This window comes from Macrosteles quadrilineatus, unplaced genomic scaffold, assembly GCF_028750875.1.
Source record: "Macrosteles quadrilineatus isolate MER2022 unplaced genomic scaffold, UCM_ALF_1.0 Scaffold_7__1_contigs__length_78375512, whole genome shotgun sequence".
In the NCBI taxonomy this organism is placed as follows: Eukaryota; Metazoa; Arthropoda; class Insecta; order Hemiptera; family Cicadellidae; genus Macrosteles; species Macrosteles quadrilineatus.
In genome coordinates this window covers 15,884,151-15,900,912 of record NW_026542600.1, presented here as the reverse complement: position 1 = coordinate 15,900,912, position 16,762 = coordinate 15,884,151, and the positions used below count along the sequence as shown (strand labels likewise).

The 16,762-nt window shown below is 32.6% G+C and overlaps 1 protein-coding gene across 2 annotated transcripts; it reads left to right on the top strand.

Annotated features, from left to right (window-relative positions):
- Positions 1-2,348: 2,348 nt before the first annotated feature.
- Positions 2,349-11,064, top strand: LOC128997744 (uncharacterized). 2 transcript variants are annotated; one of them, XM_054423401.1, is made up of 5 exons: positions 2,349-2,461; positions 3,728-3,990; positions 4,810-4,846; positions 6,202-6,306; positions 10,658-11,064. In XM_054423401.1, exons 1-4 carry the CDS (start codon positions 2,407-2,409, stop codon positions 6,210-6,212), a joined length of 366 nt encoding a protein of 121 aa, XP_054279376.1. In that variant the 5' UTR covers positions 2,349-2,406; the 3' UTR covers positions 6,213-6,306; positions 10,658-11,064. The 2 variants fall into 2 exon arrangements, with proteins under 2 accessions (XP_054279376.1, XP_054279375.1); XM_054423400.1 differs by lacking the exon at positions 4,810-4,846.
- Positions 11,065-16,762: the final 5,698 nt, after the last annotated feature.

The window sequence follows — 16,762 nt, the reverse complement described above, 5'->3', positions numbered from 1 at the left end:
ATTTCATCCTATAGCCTACTATTGACGTATGGTCAAAAAACACTTTTTACCTTCCCCGTAGCAGCAAACCTAAGCACTCGTTAAATCTAATGTTATTTAAATAGGGAATTAAGTCTTATTTATGGAAATGTTTTAGTAAAAATGTAATCAGACAAGTTGAAATTCGATTAGTCTGCAGGTTTGCTGCGGTGGGGGTATTTTGTTTTGTTGGCCCCAGAGGTAAAATACAAAAACCGTTCAAATTAAGTTAATATAAGTATAGGCCTAACTTATAACATTGACTTTATATCTAACTTATATATGTTCATTAAGTGGTTTAAAAAGTAACTTCAGTAAAATAGGCCTAAGTTAGGCCTATTTAAACATATAACTTAAACTTAGCACCCCAGCACCCTTAAACTTTCTCTAGAAAAACTATCATGTTTTTCTTTATAACAGTTAAATAAAGATTGAATAATAATGTAGCTGTTTTTCCATACTAGGCATGGGCATTAAGTTCGGTGCGCCATATTCGGTTAAAAACTGTTTTTGATTAAACAGTAAGTTAGGCTGTAAATTCGAAATGGTTAGATTTACCAAAAAAATGTCACAAGTACATGTCTTAAATTGTACGTAAAATCCAAAACTATCATAAAAAGTTATGGTTACCATTGAAAAAATTAAGTGTCCGCCGTTTTTGAAAATAGCGGCAACATTTTAAATGTAAAATAGCATCTCTTTGAATTCCACAAAAAAAGAAGGGAAGTTTTTCATTTAAAGTAAAATAAACACCAAACAAGTTACCTATTGTAACACTTTTTAAGGTGAATCACCCTGTATAAGGGATAATATTAGTCTTAGTCTGCTTCTTATTCCTTCAACAATGTCTGCTTCTGTATGCAATTCTCTTTATCCAATTCCTGGTCCTTATTTTATTTTATTTTTATTTTCCAAGGCAATGCCATCTAAGCCTATCCTCCATTCACCATTGTCTAGTGCTTGTCAAGCCAAACATTTTTCTTAATAATTTTTTTTTTTTCAATCAATATTATTTTCCTTTCTGCTTTTTTGTTGAGTATCCATGTTTTTAACCACATAAATGTCAGATTATGGTCAGATTATGGTGGATTATGGTCAGATTATGGTTTTAAAAAACATTAAACATAAAATTAAAAACCAAACTGAAACATTAGTAATAATTTTTAAGAGAAAGGTCGCTCGAACAGTCATAGTATAACTTATGCCTATTTTAATCACATTGACCAACAAAAAGAGAACTAAAAAACATAATTAAGTTCAAAAATTAATTAATTATTGAAAATTTGTTTTTTAAACCCAAGCATCAATTTTCTACTAGGCTCTTTGTATTAAAATTGCAGGGAGGGTCTTTTCTGATCCCCTCTTAAAGGATAAAATATCTCTGCCATACTCTACACTTTTAAAATCATAAATGTCAATAAGAAGTTTAGGCTATGGTTTCCTAGGTGCCTAACAGATGCGCTGTGGTTAAGATGCGCTGCGGCTTTTATCCAGGTCTCAAAGACCAGCTGCATTAGTGGTTTCCTAGACTGTGTACAATTACAATACACGGTTGGTGCGTACCATCACAAGAGAGATTACTAGCGGGCTGCTCAGATGTTATGATGATTTAGATAATGACATGGATATTTTTGTATATCAAGCTTCGACGAAGCGTGTAACTCTACGGTTAGAGTAAACATGCTGATTAAAAATGTAAACAATACATCTTATTTTACTCCTTCTAACTTTGCTTTTACTATTATTATTTACGTACACAGATTTGCCGAGTCAATGAAAATACATTTTACAATATCACAACATAAGTTACTATTAATGGGTCTGAATGATAAATATGTAAACCACTGTTATAATCAAAAAGGGAGGCTACTAATAAGTTGACAATATTTAATGTAGCCTAGGCTTAAACTTTTACAATGTATTAGGCTTAACACAACAATCTCAATTTTAGTTTTCATCTAAGCTACCTTTTCAAACCACCATTATTATACATTTGGTGATCATGGTAGCAACCTGATACAAAATAAGCCATTCTTGTCCTTCCCACAAAATAATTGTTGTGAAGTCAATCACAAAACAGAGGTTGTTAAATTAGTGACTGCTGCCCTTTAGCCTTATTAGCTATTGTAATAAATTAGTTTACAATAGCTTGTTTTAACATATGAATTGTTGCATTTTTGTAGCGTTTGTGTTTATTTGATAATAAACATTGATTTTGATTTGGGAAAGAGAGCACATAAAGCCTTATTTGATAAGCTAGAGATTCAAAGCTCGATCCTACCTTCACCAATATCAATTACCAATAAATGATGGTTATGTTTCAGAGTTGGGAGAGTTAGCCTACTGACTAGTCAACTGATTGCTATCAAGTTTGAACTAAAAGAAAAAATGAGTTTGTTCCATTTTAAGAGAAAATATCAAGCCATGCTGGAAGACGGTGAAGGTATAAAAGTTAAACAGATTTAAAATAATTCTACTTGTTTGGTTCTAATAGTAGGCCTATAATTGTACTTGTTAGCATTCAGAACAAGTCAATATTTGATGTTAAATGAAGTGTATATTATTGGCTTTTAACAAATCCGTTTTAGCGAATCTCCCATGTAAGCTATTACTGTAGGTCTCATGGTAAGACCTGGACCCCAGACTGATTTACTTTTTCGTTTTGTGGTCTCCAGTGGCCAAAAACACCTTCCATTCAAATCCATATAGATACATACATTTATATATGTGCCTGTTAGCGTGATAACTCAATTAAACAATTATCTGATTGTGATGAAATTTGGTACCAGCATTTTTAAACCTACCGTTTATTCAAACGAGTTCATAAACCAGTATCATCAGACTATATTAGGAACAGGGGTTTATAGGGTAAAAATTGGGTTTTCCATTTTTGACGCTAAAAACCACAAAATTTCATAACTTTTTCCAAACCATTTTGTAGAGCTTAAAAAAAGAAATAACTTTATACATTGAAGCTTTGTTGTGTGCCTAACAGTTACAGATATAATTACAAAAATTGTAAATTTAAAATTCACATGTTATGCTTAAGGAGAATAAATAAACTGTTGTAGCTTGCTTGTTTATGGCCTGATATTTTAATCAAATTTGACACTTTTGTTTATTTCATACTAACTATCAACATTTCAATAAAAAAACACACGTCAATACCTTCCCTGTAACAGCAAACCTAAGTACTTGTTAAAATTAATGTTATTTAAATAGGAAATAAATCTGACAATTTTAAGGGGATATTTTGGTATAAATCCAGCCAGCTAAATGGAAATTCACTTAGTCTGTAGGATTGCTGCAGTGGGGACATTATAGTTTTGTTAAATTTGTTAAGGCTATGAAGCTTGGTCAAATATTTTAATTTATAAACTTAATGCATCAAGTTTGCTTGATTCCATTTCCTCTATGCATGGTTTGCTGTATTTAGTGTTGTTTTGGTTTATCTCTCTGCATATTTATTTTTAGTTTTATTGTACTTGTACAACATGCATGTTGTAGCCTCTATTGTGACAAAAGAGCATTGAAAAAAACATACACATAAAACATTGAACGGAAAAAACTTGAGGCTAATTATTTTTTGAAATTATATTTCATAGTTTTTAAGTAACTAAAGTATTAATTGTTGCATTTTATTGCACTATTAAGTTTAACTTGATGTTTTTGTATCCACCGTAATCCTAGTCCCTGTAATTTATTTCAGGCGAAACGAGCAATCCTGTTAAAAAGGAAAATAACCCTCACCCTGATCCCAAGCCTACCGTAGATGAAGCAAGTAATGCTCAAGCTAATGTAGAGCCTAATCCCCATCCTAGGGACCTAATGGCTAAAAACGAGTTTTTGGATGTCCTTCGATTAGTTAAAAGGGAACAATCAGAGTTAGAAAAAATTGCCAACGACAAAATAAAGATGAAGAGGATATTAAGTATGGAAATAGAATCCCTCCAAAAACAATTGAAGGAGATGGTAAGATTTTTTAACGCTGTTTACCTAAGTTCTAAGTTGTAACGTAATATAGTTGACTCTCGATATCAACTGACAGACAGTAATTCTTTGCGAATATTGAGTCTGGTCAGCATCTGTACAATCATCATGTTTGGTGTTACAACTAGAGTCTTCTGTCTTTTCAGTTGCGTTGTCCAGTTTGATCCCAAAGTGCTTACAATAAATAGTAGGGATTATTCGTAACAATAAATACACGACTGAGCGTTGTTTATCTTTTGTCAATTGGTCCTATATTCTTCTAATTTTTTAGCACTTAAACTTATGTGACACAGGAAATTTAATTCTTAACAAAATCCATTCTTACAAGACACAGGTAGGAGTTAATGATCTAAATCAAGGTTTCAGGTAATCAGCTAACAATCTAATCTTCATAATCATGAGTAATTCAAACACTATCACAATGTCGTCAAATCATCGAGAGTCAATTGGATTTTTAGCTTATACAAAACAAATTTTACTTTATTAAAAAACTAATTTTTACAGGCATGTTCTAATGGCCAATTTAAGCTATTGTTCTATCAAGAAATTGAGGTTCCGTGGAAAATGGTACTATAATTTTATTTTGAATAATCTAAGTACAAGAGAGTAACAACCACTAATAAAGTACTTGGCAGTTTTAGATTGTGTGATCAGGAAATAACATTGATTGTAATAAGATTGTTGGGAAACTTTAAATTTCATACTCTCTTTATTAATATAAATTAAACTCATTTTCACCACACTACAATATGAAAAGCCTCTCTCTATACTCTTTTTCGATTAAAAAGTCGTTGTTTACAGAAAAGGACCCGTAAAGTCAGAGCCTGTAGCTTGAAGGGTAAGTTTTGCAAAAGGTTTCAACAATGCATGCTATTCTGTCCACTAAGCCCCCCTTCCCCCTCCGTCCCCTCCACCTGTCCCCATTCTCCCTCCCCCCTCTTTAGGGTGTTTTGACTTGTCTACTGCAACAATGCAAATATCGCGTTAGTGTGAATCATTTACAAATCAACCTATATAAGAAGATGCATTACAACAGAGATTATTGCAAAATTAGATTAAATATGCTGCCTGATATATCTAAAAACAGGTATGAGTTAGAGCTTTCCATGTTTACAAGTGGCAAAATCATAGTAATCCTGTTAGTAAGATTATGTTAGTATACATGTCTAAGTTAGCAAAGAAAATTTGTTGGTGGTAGTATGGCAATAGTTATTTGTGTAACTAGTGTGCAAAGTGGCACCTTGCTACACATGCAAGGGAAATGTTCGTTGTTGAAACACCGACACATGTCCTACTAAATTGACATTTTTTGTTGAGCTGTGACCGGTTTAAGTAAGTAATTTAGTCTTACAATTAAGTTACAGTAGACTCCGTCTTATCCAGACTCCTCTGGACAGAGGCCAGTCCGGATAGCGGGGTTTCCGGTTAAACCAACATCCCCAAAAACTCATTAAAACGGACCGTTTAAATGCATTCTGTATACTGTACAGTATTTGACTTCAATTTAGGAGAGCATTGTATTTAGACACGTGACCACTGGTCTCAAATCTTTCCTACGAGAACAATTGTTTCAGTACCGCCCACTTCCTGCCGATCTAGTCCGTTTAAACCGATGTACTGATAAACATTTTCCGGTTAAAGAGTTGTCATTTCCACCGAGAGTGGTCTGGTTAAACCGATGTCCGGATAAGAGGGAGTCTACTGTATGTATTTAAACTTGTGCTGTGGTGACATAGGCATATTCTATTCCTTATCAATGTATTCATTCTCTAACTGTAAAATAAACACACAAAATCAAAACCATCTAAACCAAAAGATAATTACTCTCATGTTTCATGCTTCTTACTAATATCAGCCTTAAACAAGCCTTAAACAAATGTTTACAATTACCAATTTAATAACATACTGGATTATGACAATTGTTCATCAAGTGATCCATGGTTTACTGTTTATCTCATATACTAAGAGAATTGTTAATTAATTGAATCTTCTTTGATTCTTTTTTTTATATTTTTGCTTCAAAAACGTATAGGCTAGCTATTTTTTAGAAATCATCATAATCTTATATGTGTCTAGTTTTATTTTTTATTTCAGGTTCCTAGTAATGAATCTAACAATACTTGAATGTAGATAAAAATCATGTATACACATAAGTAAGATGTATTTTTAAAATGTATTTTATTTTTCCTATAGCATCTAAATGAACACACTGTGCTTGGAGAGTTTAAAACAAGACTGGATGAATGTAATAAGCTAGAAAAAGAGAGTAAAATCAACGTAATAACCAGGCTATTAGGGGTTTGTAATATTTCTTAATATATGTTTAATCTCTATTAGATAATGAGCTTTATGTATTATTACAATAGAGAGTCGAAAGTCCGAACGTCAAAAATCCAAAATGTCAAAAATCCGAACTGCTCCTGAGAGTTTTAAAATATTGAATTAGCACAGAGACAACAGATGTTTTACAATTTTGCAGGCCAAACAGTAGGAGCCTGGCAGGGAAATTAGTGAATGCACCGAGCCAGTCTGTGTTTTGTTCGTTTCCAATGTACAATGTATAAGCTCTACATATTTTTACCCAAGAAATGAATTATAGTTATATTACGAAAATGCCTAAGTACAAAAACCATTATTTTTATTTCATTGACTGTATCCTAAAACTGTATTTTTAATACTGTAGGCCTAATTATGGGTCTATTATGCATTTCTAGGCTATGTTTGAAAATCCGAACAAATCGGTAATCTGAACTACCGATTCGGATTTTGGTTTAAACAATTGATTCGGATTTTTGACTCTCTACTGTCAACTTGCAGTCATAAAACATAACTGTACATCTAGCTGGATAAAAAAATATCCAATTTCGTAATGGAATAGCCTCTATATTGTTAAATTTAGCTAAGTTTTACAGTACTTCTGCTACTGTCGAACAATCCTTAGTCGTAAGTTGATCTACAGCTGTTTTCATGCACAGTTAGCATGTGAGCACTATGGGCTAGTGAGGGAGTCCCACTCTCCATCCCTCCCTTTTTTAGGGAATCCTCAGCAGCAATAGGCATTTTCATTATAGGATTTTACACGTGCATCCGAACATAACAACGATAAGGCTCGTTTTATTGTGTTTAGTTTTGATTGTTAATAAAGTAGCCATTAATAGTAAAGTGAAAACATAACCATCCTGACATATAAACTTTTATTTCAAAAGAGCACGTTAAAAAAGTGCTTATTCCCTATATGGAAAATTCGCTGAAAGTCCGAGTTCAAACAAATTCTCTTATTTTAGACGTAACTACAAACACTTAACACTTTACATTATTAGTTTTTATCCAAATTGTTTTTTTTTTTTTTTTTTACTTATTTTTTTCAGTAAACTTTTAATTTATCTAAGTTCATTTTAGCTTTAAATCAGATTTTGGTACCCATGATCATTAAATGTTTTAACTAATTAAAAATAACTAATTATTTTAGGAACATTTTGAAACATTCTTTCACTTTTCAAACGTGTTTTGCTGTACTCTTTCTAAATTCCTTACAAATTTCTTTTATACATTTCACGGATACAGTGAATGATTTAAATGTGTAAAATAAAGGATTACGTCAAACGCAAATAAAACCATAAACAAAAAATGTATTTGCACTTGATGAATGTTTATAAGTGAATTTACTTGGATTTAAAATTATTATGGTGGATAATAGATAGTCAAAATACAATAATATAATTTGAACACTTTTAACTGTACATCTAATCCAGAAATATTTTGGACCATGTATGAACAGTATTACCTATACACATAGTAGACTTCCCATCTAATGTTAACATTTGAAGCCAAAATAAAACATGGTGCAATCTGTTTAGATGGTCTACCAACTAATGACAATATTCTGTGTCAATTGATAAATCAGCTGTTGGCATGGATTTAAATTATTATACAATAAAACAGTATCCTCTGGTGATATGGTAAGCTGAATATATTTTCTTGACTTCAAACTTTTACATTGGATGGGAAGTCTGCTTTATGTATAGCCAATGTTATTACTATCAGCAATTTTGCTAAACCGTTCTAAGATGGGCTTTTAGTTTCAAATATGGTATTTTCCAATAGAACCATTAATCTAGTTTAGTTAAAAATAAGCTAATTCAAACAATGAACGTAATAATTATAAATTGTCATACACGAATATAGTTGTGTTAGTTCACTGTATGAATTTAAGGTATTTGGGTACTTACAATATCAAAATTTAATAATAAATGTATACATAATTTGCATTATATGTGTAAATTTTAAAATAATTTGAACTACAAAAATATACATAGCAAATTCATTCCAATGCTTTTTAATGGGAAATTAAAACTCATGTGTGTTGTGTAGCTGAATAATCATAAATTTGCAAATCTATGTGACAAGCTCTTTCCAATGAGACGTCAATTGATAAATTAGGTTAAGAAATGGCGGAGGAGTTCAACCGACAAAGTTTTTTATGTAGTGTATTAATTATATAGATACTTGGGTATTTTTGATAATTAGTATTTTGCATCTCTTAAGTCGTAGAAGTAACAAGGGATTGTTTACCTGTAGTACAAGTAAATAAACCCTTAACGTAGGCAAAACAGACAACACTGTAAATGAATACAACTTCACGTTCTTAAGAATATGTACATACAGTGCAGTAGTCAGGTTTGGAGCACCCTAGAACAGAAATGGCTTGAGTACCCTCCTCCAACATCAACCACCCTGCTTTATTCTTACTTAGTAGGGATGGGTCGATTTTAAAGTCAGATTGGTTCATTGGTTTCAAAACCAGGAAAATAATCAAGTTTTTGTTGGCCAGCAGGAGTGGCACTGTATACCAGAACTGTTTTAACACACATAAATAATATTTATTCTCAGCTCCATTATTAACTAGTGTATGACACAATAGTATATTTTTTTAATAACAGTGATTCAAACTTGCTTTGAGAATACATTTTATCTTAACCTATCCCTTCTAAGAATACAGTTGCAAATGCCAAATTTTTCCTTAAGATTTAAAATGTATAGAGTAAAAATTTATATTTTACACGCTGACAAAATATTATGACGATTGGAGTAATTTTTTGTAGGATTGTGTGTATACAGATCGTTAATTTCCAACGATTCAACCATATTTAGATTTTTCTGGTTTCTATAGAACTGGAAATACCGAACAAATTTCTTTTGTCATTTTTTCAGCAAAAAATCAACGTAACTAGCCACCCACTAAATAAAACTGAACTCTAACTTTTGGATTTGGATGCAATTACAAGTATTACTGAATAGGCTAGTTGTAGAACACTGTTATTTTTTCCTCCTGGATAGGCTTCCACGGTCACATAATGTAGAATCGTGGTCTTCTGGCGACGACCAAGTTCAGTGAGTGTTAGTATTTCATCGTTTTTCACACGTCGCCAGAAGACCACGATTCTAAGGCCGTCGACACACGGGAGGACTGTTTTCCAACTGATATCGGCAACCAGTTGGACAAACTAGTCGCCAGCGTCCCGACCAATGTAGTTAGGTGGGACAGTACACACGGTGCGACTGCGATGCGACCAGTTGAGGACCAGTCGGCGATCAGTCGTTAAGCAACCGGACCTGCCGGTTGCTAGGTGATTTCAGTCGCCTGGTTTGAAAAACTTTTCGCATATTTGTATTGATCTTTTCAAAGATCAGGTATACCAACTGCAATAACTTTTGTAAGTACTTTTTGACATCCTGTACATAGACTGAAATTTTGCGTCTGTTTCTTGTAATGCAGCATCAGCTACAAAGAGCCTACATTGAAAATTTGTTTTAACATAAGGATGTACCCAATCCTCTACGCTTTCTTGATTGTTTATAACACACCAGGGCTTCTTCATCACTACTACTCATTTCAAACACCATACACAGTACACAGTATCTTTATAACAAAATTAGAACTCATTCACTGTCTCAACTCAACTACAGTCGTGCCCGTGTGCGGATTTAACCAACGCAACTCCAACCGTAGTCGCGTCACAAAACAGTTGGTTCAACTTTAGTTGGGTTTCAGTCTTCCCGTGTGTCGACCGCCTAACACTGTTATTTAATAATTTATACAAATAATAACATTTAGTTTTCAAAATAGAAACAATGCCCGAATGACTCCCAGAGAATTCCTATTGATCCACCCTATCCTTTGTCAATACGCCATTGTGTATAATACAGTATTTATGTATTTTAAGGATATGGTAGTAACGTAATACTTCAATAAGTTCTACAGAATAATATGCTTATGCTTATTTATATACTTTCATATATGAAAATCACTGCACATTTACTGATCACAAAATTCATATTGCATGCACAATAATAAAACACTATTCTTTTGAGTCTGCTTTGGCTATATTCACTTACAGTGCTCAGATTAAAACTCAGCTTTAGTTATTTTGTAATTTTTCTTAAGATACCTAATTAAAATGTGATTGGTGTTTTTTTACGATAAAGTATTTTTTTATGAAACATGTGATATATAGGTCCCAATAGATTAATCTTATGAACACATACTCATCCTAATTTTTATTGATTATTGCTACCATTTTCAGTACTCTCCTTAACTCTATAACAAATATGAAGGAACAATTAGTTTTTAAAACATTTTCTTTTTCAGGAAAATGTTGAAATCTCTCGTGAAATACGGGGACTCCTGGTTGATTCCGAAAAAGTGTGCAAGGAATCAGAAGTCTATAAGAAAAAAGTAAAATTATTGTTGAAGAAATACAAACATCCAAAGAAACTTAAAAAAAGAAAGAGCAGGCCTATTGAGTCAAGTCAAGACTTGAATAAGGGACAGTCTGTGTGCCTTAATAAGCTAGAAACAAGTGTTAAAATAATTTAGTCTTGTATTTATTACTCATAAAAATATGAATAGTTTAAAATTTTGTTTTAGTAAATAATGATTTAAATTTATAGTGATTAATACATTTTAAATGACATTTTTTACTGTACCTTGTAGTAATAGATTTACTAAACAAATAGGCCATTTAAAGGATAACAACCTACAGGTTAGTTTTGTATTTCTCGTGGAAAATATCGATGGTTTTAGATGTTAATTTAATAGATAATAATTTTAATATTTAGACATTGATAAAAGTTAATTTTAACTTGTTTAACATTGTAGTTACATATTTAATAAACAAAATTTTGTATCTAATGGGTTGTTTTATTCGCTATTGTTTCAATTAAATTAGTTTATAGGCCAGTCACTGCATAAATATAAAATCTATAATATCTATAGCGTAAGTATTCAGGACAAAGTTTTCAAATACATAGATAAAACTATCCAACAAAAAAGTAGGTGTTTGTGTAACTAGTGTGCTAAGTGGCACTTTGCGCTCGTGTTATACATTATATTTTTGCTACATTTACTATAAAGTATGTATACAAGGGTTAAATTTTACTTAGCAGTTTCACAAATTAACAAATAAAACCTGAATGAAATTAAAAAAAAAAATTAATCAAAATCTGAAAATAATTGTTGGTTTGTAATGTTTATGTTAACACGCAACGAGAGGTTTATATTTAAGGTAAGACGTTATACAGGGTGGCTGAAAAGTAACTTGCACCCCCACTTAACTTTTCAACCATTTGAGATATTTGAAATCGGTTTGCGTCAACCTTCTTAGATATGAGGGGCTACAATAATTATGGTCAATTTTGAAAATTTTGCCCTTAAGGGTAGCGGGGGTAGGGGGTAACTAAAAAATTTAAAATTGCAAATATAGTCGAGTTTGGTATCGTTTTACAGGTCTTGACGAAACATAACAAATAACATAAAAGAAAAAAAGAAATCGGACCATTAATAACAAAATGGCAGCTAAAAATGATTGAGACGATGGTTATTTAAAGTAATTTTGAACAGCCATTTTGTTAATAATGGTCCAATTTCTATTTTCTTTATGTTAATAGTTATGTTTTGTCAAGACCTACAAAATAATACCAAACTCGACTATACTTGCTGTTTGAAAATTTTGAGCTACCCCCTACCCCCGCTACTCTTAAGGGAAAAATTTTCCAAACTGACCATAATTATTGTAGCCCTTCATATCCAAACAGTTTGCCGCAAACTAATTTTAAATATTTCTAATAGTAACAAAGTTAAAGAGGGTACAAGTCAATTTTTTTGCCACCCTCATGGTTATTTGGATTTGAAACGTTTTAGGGCGCCATTTTGTTGTTAGTGAGCCGATTTTGGTTTTCTTTATGTCAATGCTTATGTTTCGTCAAGACCTGTAAAATGATACCAAACTCGACTATACTTGTCATTTGAAAAGTTTGAGCTACCCCCTACCCCCGCTAAGCGCAAAACTTTCAAAATTTACCATAATTATTGTAGCCCCTCATATCTAAGAAGGTTGCTGCAAACCGATTTCAAATATCTCAAATGGTTGAAAAGTTAAGCGGGGGTGCAAGTTACTTTTCAGCCACCCTGTATAAATGGTAAAATAGAAAGACAAATAAACACTGCACTAGCTAATCGATTTAGCAGTGTTGCTAACTTGTTTTGAAGCATACCCATTTTAGGTGCCTAATACAAAAACACTGTTTCGTGTTGTTTGATGGAAATACTGGAAAAGTGCAAGAAAGTATAATGAATTTGACAAAGTGAAAAGAGTATGGAAAAGTAAGTAAATGCAGGAATCAGCTTTTTGAGTGCTGCAACCAGTGCAAGAAATGTTGCTTTGTCAGGCAACTGTAGGAAAAATATATTTGATTTTGATTGCCAGCTATACAAATATCAATCATGGGTACTTACATTGATCCCTGGCTAAGAAGAACAATAGCAACACTTTTTATTAAAACATTAGCTATGTAAAATTTAACAAAATCAAATCTATCTTGAAACCTCTGCTCTGATTAAAGTACCTTCTGTTGAATTTGACTGAAGAGGTAATTGAGTGAGACGTAGGAATTGGCTAACTCAGGAACTCGCTAACTCGGTCGTGTGGCGGAACTGGCTAACTCTGGAACTGGCTATCCGTCTCAGTCAGGAATTGGCTAACTCCGGAACCCGCTAACTCGATTTTGTCTCGCGGCGGAATTCGCTAACTCTGGAAGTCGCTAACCCGGCCGCGCCCACTGCTCGGAGCGGTGCCAACCTTGTACAACAAAATAATCATACACTGCCGTATTTCAAAATGTCAGTGTCTATAAAGATACAGTAAATGTTATTGTTTTTTGTTATCAATTCCACTTTTAACAGATAACTAGCCCAAAGTAATTAAAAGACAATTAAAAAAATCATGAAAAAATGTGTTTTATTAAACTGTACAATGGCCAGTTAAATGTTTATGATTTCGATCTTAAATTTAAATGCCATCAGTATAAAAAAAAATAATAGAATATGAAAAATATTCAAAATTTAGTTTAATTGGTAATAAATAATTAAACCTCTACGAAATTAAGCTAAAATACACGCAAGTTCTTAAACACGGAAAACAGATTTAATTGTAATGTCGTAATAATAACCAAAACCATTAATTAATACAGTCATCAACCATCGTAACTTTCATAATTAATTCATAGATTTTAAATTTAATGTTCGTCTTTGAACCGTCCAACTTACGTGTACACATATGATGACATAGACTAAGTTATTATCTAGGCCTAATAGTTTGAACCAAAGCATTGTAGTAAATAGTTGCCTAATTCTAAAATGTGTTGATTTTTTTAGCAATAATGTTACATGTTTTAAAACAGTTTTTAGATTGTACACCTAAGCACCACTAGTAAAAAATAGGAGAAGATATAATATTCATATAATAAAACGTGACAGGGTTATTTTAATTAACGATTTTTAATAAACTAATTGACGGATTTTCCTGATTTGAGTGTTGGGTTTCCTTTATATTGCTTTCACAAACGATATAAACTATAGCAAGCCATTGCTCGGTTCACTGTTCCCCAGTACTGAGCTACACAATAGACAATAGCTTTGTTTTTGGATAAGATAGAACCAGCCTGGAAAAAAAACTCCAGACTTTTAAAAAGTAAGCCTACTGAAAGACGTAAAATTAATATTAATTCAACAAAATTAAGAGGATGACCCGGGTTCTACACTAATAGCCTACGATAAAAGAAATTTACAAGTTGTATTTATGCATAGACCAACTTTTAATGCAATCCATGAATACATTAGGCCTACCACTTTATAATGTATTGATAAATATTTATTTAAATTCAATAGCTCTATTTAAAAATGCGTAACGACTACAATGTAATTCTGTAATGACGTTTAACGTGTAAATTTTATTATGATTTATGATTTAAGGTTACTACAAGCCCAGTATATAAAATACGAACTCAAAAATTTTATTTGCAGAACTTCACAAAATGGTATTTATTCGAATAAAAGAAACAAATGGCAGACTACGAAAATAGATATTTCATAACATGTAATAGATCCAAATTAAATGTGCATTTTTATCTTTTTCATACCAATAAGCTACTATTTAAGTAAGAAATCCACATATAAAACATACTCCCTTATATTAGTACATTTCTAATCCTTATGGATCATCTGAAGACAGTTGTATTGTTAGTTCTGTCCGGTGCACTGTCTTTAGAGGTCGTGTTTTGTTTACAATTGTTTCTTGTTTTCAGTAATTTAAAACCTCGTTTAACCAAATAAAACGTTCTAATCACAACTAATAACACGTCCCCTAGTTATATAACCAAACAGTAAGGAACAAATCATGAAGTTAACTAAAAAATGATAGAAACACAATTTTGTCGACACTAGCGATCAGTGTCACCGGAAGTTTACAAAGGGATGTAAAGTTTACTTGTGTTGGTTAGTCTATGGTAAGACTATAATGCATTTTCCACCCTAATAACCATAAGAATAATGTTAAACATACTTCCAAATATATTTATTTTATCGACTACGTTGTTCTTACTCCTAATTAATCGTAAGATACGACATTATGGTACCGATACGATATAGGTAGTACACTTTCGGCAACACTGGCCAAAAATATTCGTGCTTGGCTCCCATTGGACGGCCCGCGAGGCTTCTGATTGGGAGTTAGCGAGTTCCGCCGAGGGACCGAGTTAGCGACTTCCGTACGAGGACGGAATTCGCTAACCCGGCTTTAGAGCGGGTTAGCGGGTTCCGGAGTTAGCCAATTCCGAAACCGAACAAGTTAGCGAGTTCCTCTCATCGACCAAATTTGAAGATAGGGCATTTAACATGGGGTTAGCGAGTTCCAGAGTTAGCCAATTCCGCGGACCCAATTGAGTACACTTTTACAAGGTATTTCAAAAGCTTTGATATAAGTCAGATATGGATCAATGAGATCGCATTGAAGGCTGTTTTCAACCTCACTAGCACCCCTCATATGATTCTTGTCCATGGGGTATAGCATACTACGCAATAATAACAGATAATAAAAAAAACAACATTATAGCATTTATTTTTGAGTTTTTCATGAGTAAGTATTTGGACGGAATCTCCCTGGATTCTTTTAAGATTTTTTCAATACTGGTCATTTTAGTTAAGAATGTCTGCCCTTGCACTCATTCAGTTTTATTCATAGATTTTAACATGGGAAATCTCTTTCAGTGTTCAGATTTAGCTCTTTGCTTTTTAACATAAAATCTAAACAAGTAAAATGTAGGATTAGATGATGCAAATAATAAGATTGATGTTGTAAATGTCAGAGTGAGGTGTAGTGATTTGATGTGGGCCAGGTCAGTGGCTTGAGACCAAATTTTTTCCTTGGAATTTCAAGATGGCGGATGGCTAAATAATCCTGTAAAGTTAGTCCTTTAAAAAGTTAAATAGTGTTTTAATACTTACAGTTCAAGTTTCAAGCAGTGTTAATTTTATTCTGTTAACTACCACAAACACGGCACTCAAAATATTAGTGAACTGAAGTTCGCACACAATTATTGATAACTGGAATTTAACGGTCGTCCCTCTTCAGAGAGGGTTCTGTTAAGACATGCAATCCTCTCTACCTGCTCAAGAGTCAAGGTCAACTCTCTGATAACCTCATCTCATATCAGTAATTTCCTTCTTTTATTTAAAATGTCAAAACTTGTTTACAAACACAAGTAACTTAAGCTATATATATTCTAAAAACTTGTGATGTTAAATTTGTATACAAATAACAAGAAATAAATTAACTACAAATAAAGGAGATTAACCTATAGCCCATCTATATTTACTTTGGGCCTATATGACCATTTTTAACTTCTGAATAGTTCCAGTACCATCCATTTATCAATTTAATAGCAATATTTCATTAAAGAGATATGAATAAGACTTCAAATCAAGAACTTACTACATCCCTGCCCAAGGGCTGGAAAAAGGAAAAAGTTACCCGTAAAACTGGTTTAAGTGCAGGAAAAATTGATATTTATGTAACTTCCCCTAGTGGCCGAATTTTTAGGTCTAAGACAGCATTAGAGAAATACATACAGGATAAACATTTGCCTTTCAACATTGATGTTTTTAATTTCACAACTAAAAAACCAAAAGACGCTGGTAGTAATGCTCAGAGTACTTAAGATGGCTCTTACACGTACAGTAACGACACATTACTTGGAGACACATTAACGCCTATTGCCCCAACTTCTCCAACTAGTGGTGGAATTAAGCAATCGACTCCAATAACGACAGGTAATTCTAGCCCTGAGAAACCACGTTGCAAGTCCTCAGATGCAGTTTTCAAGCCTTCTGTTCATTTAACTACAAAAACTCAAGATATGA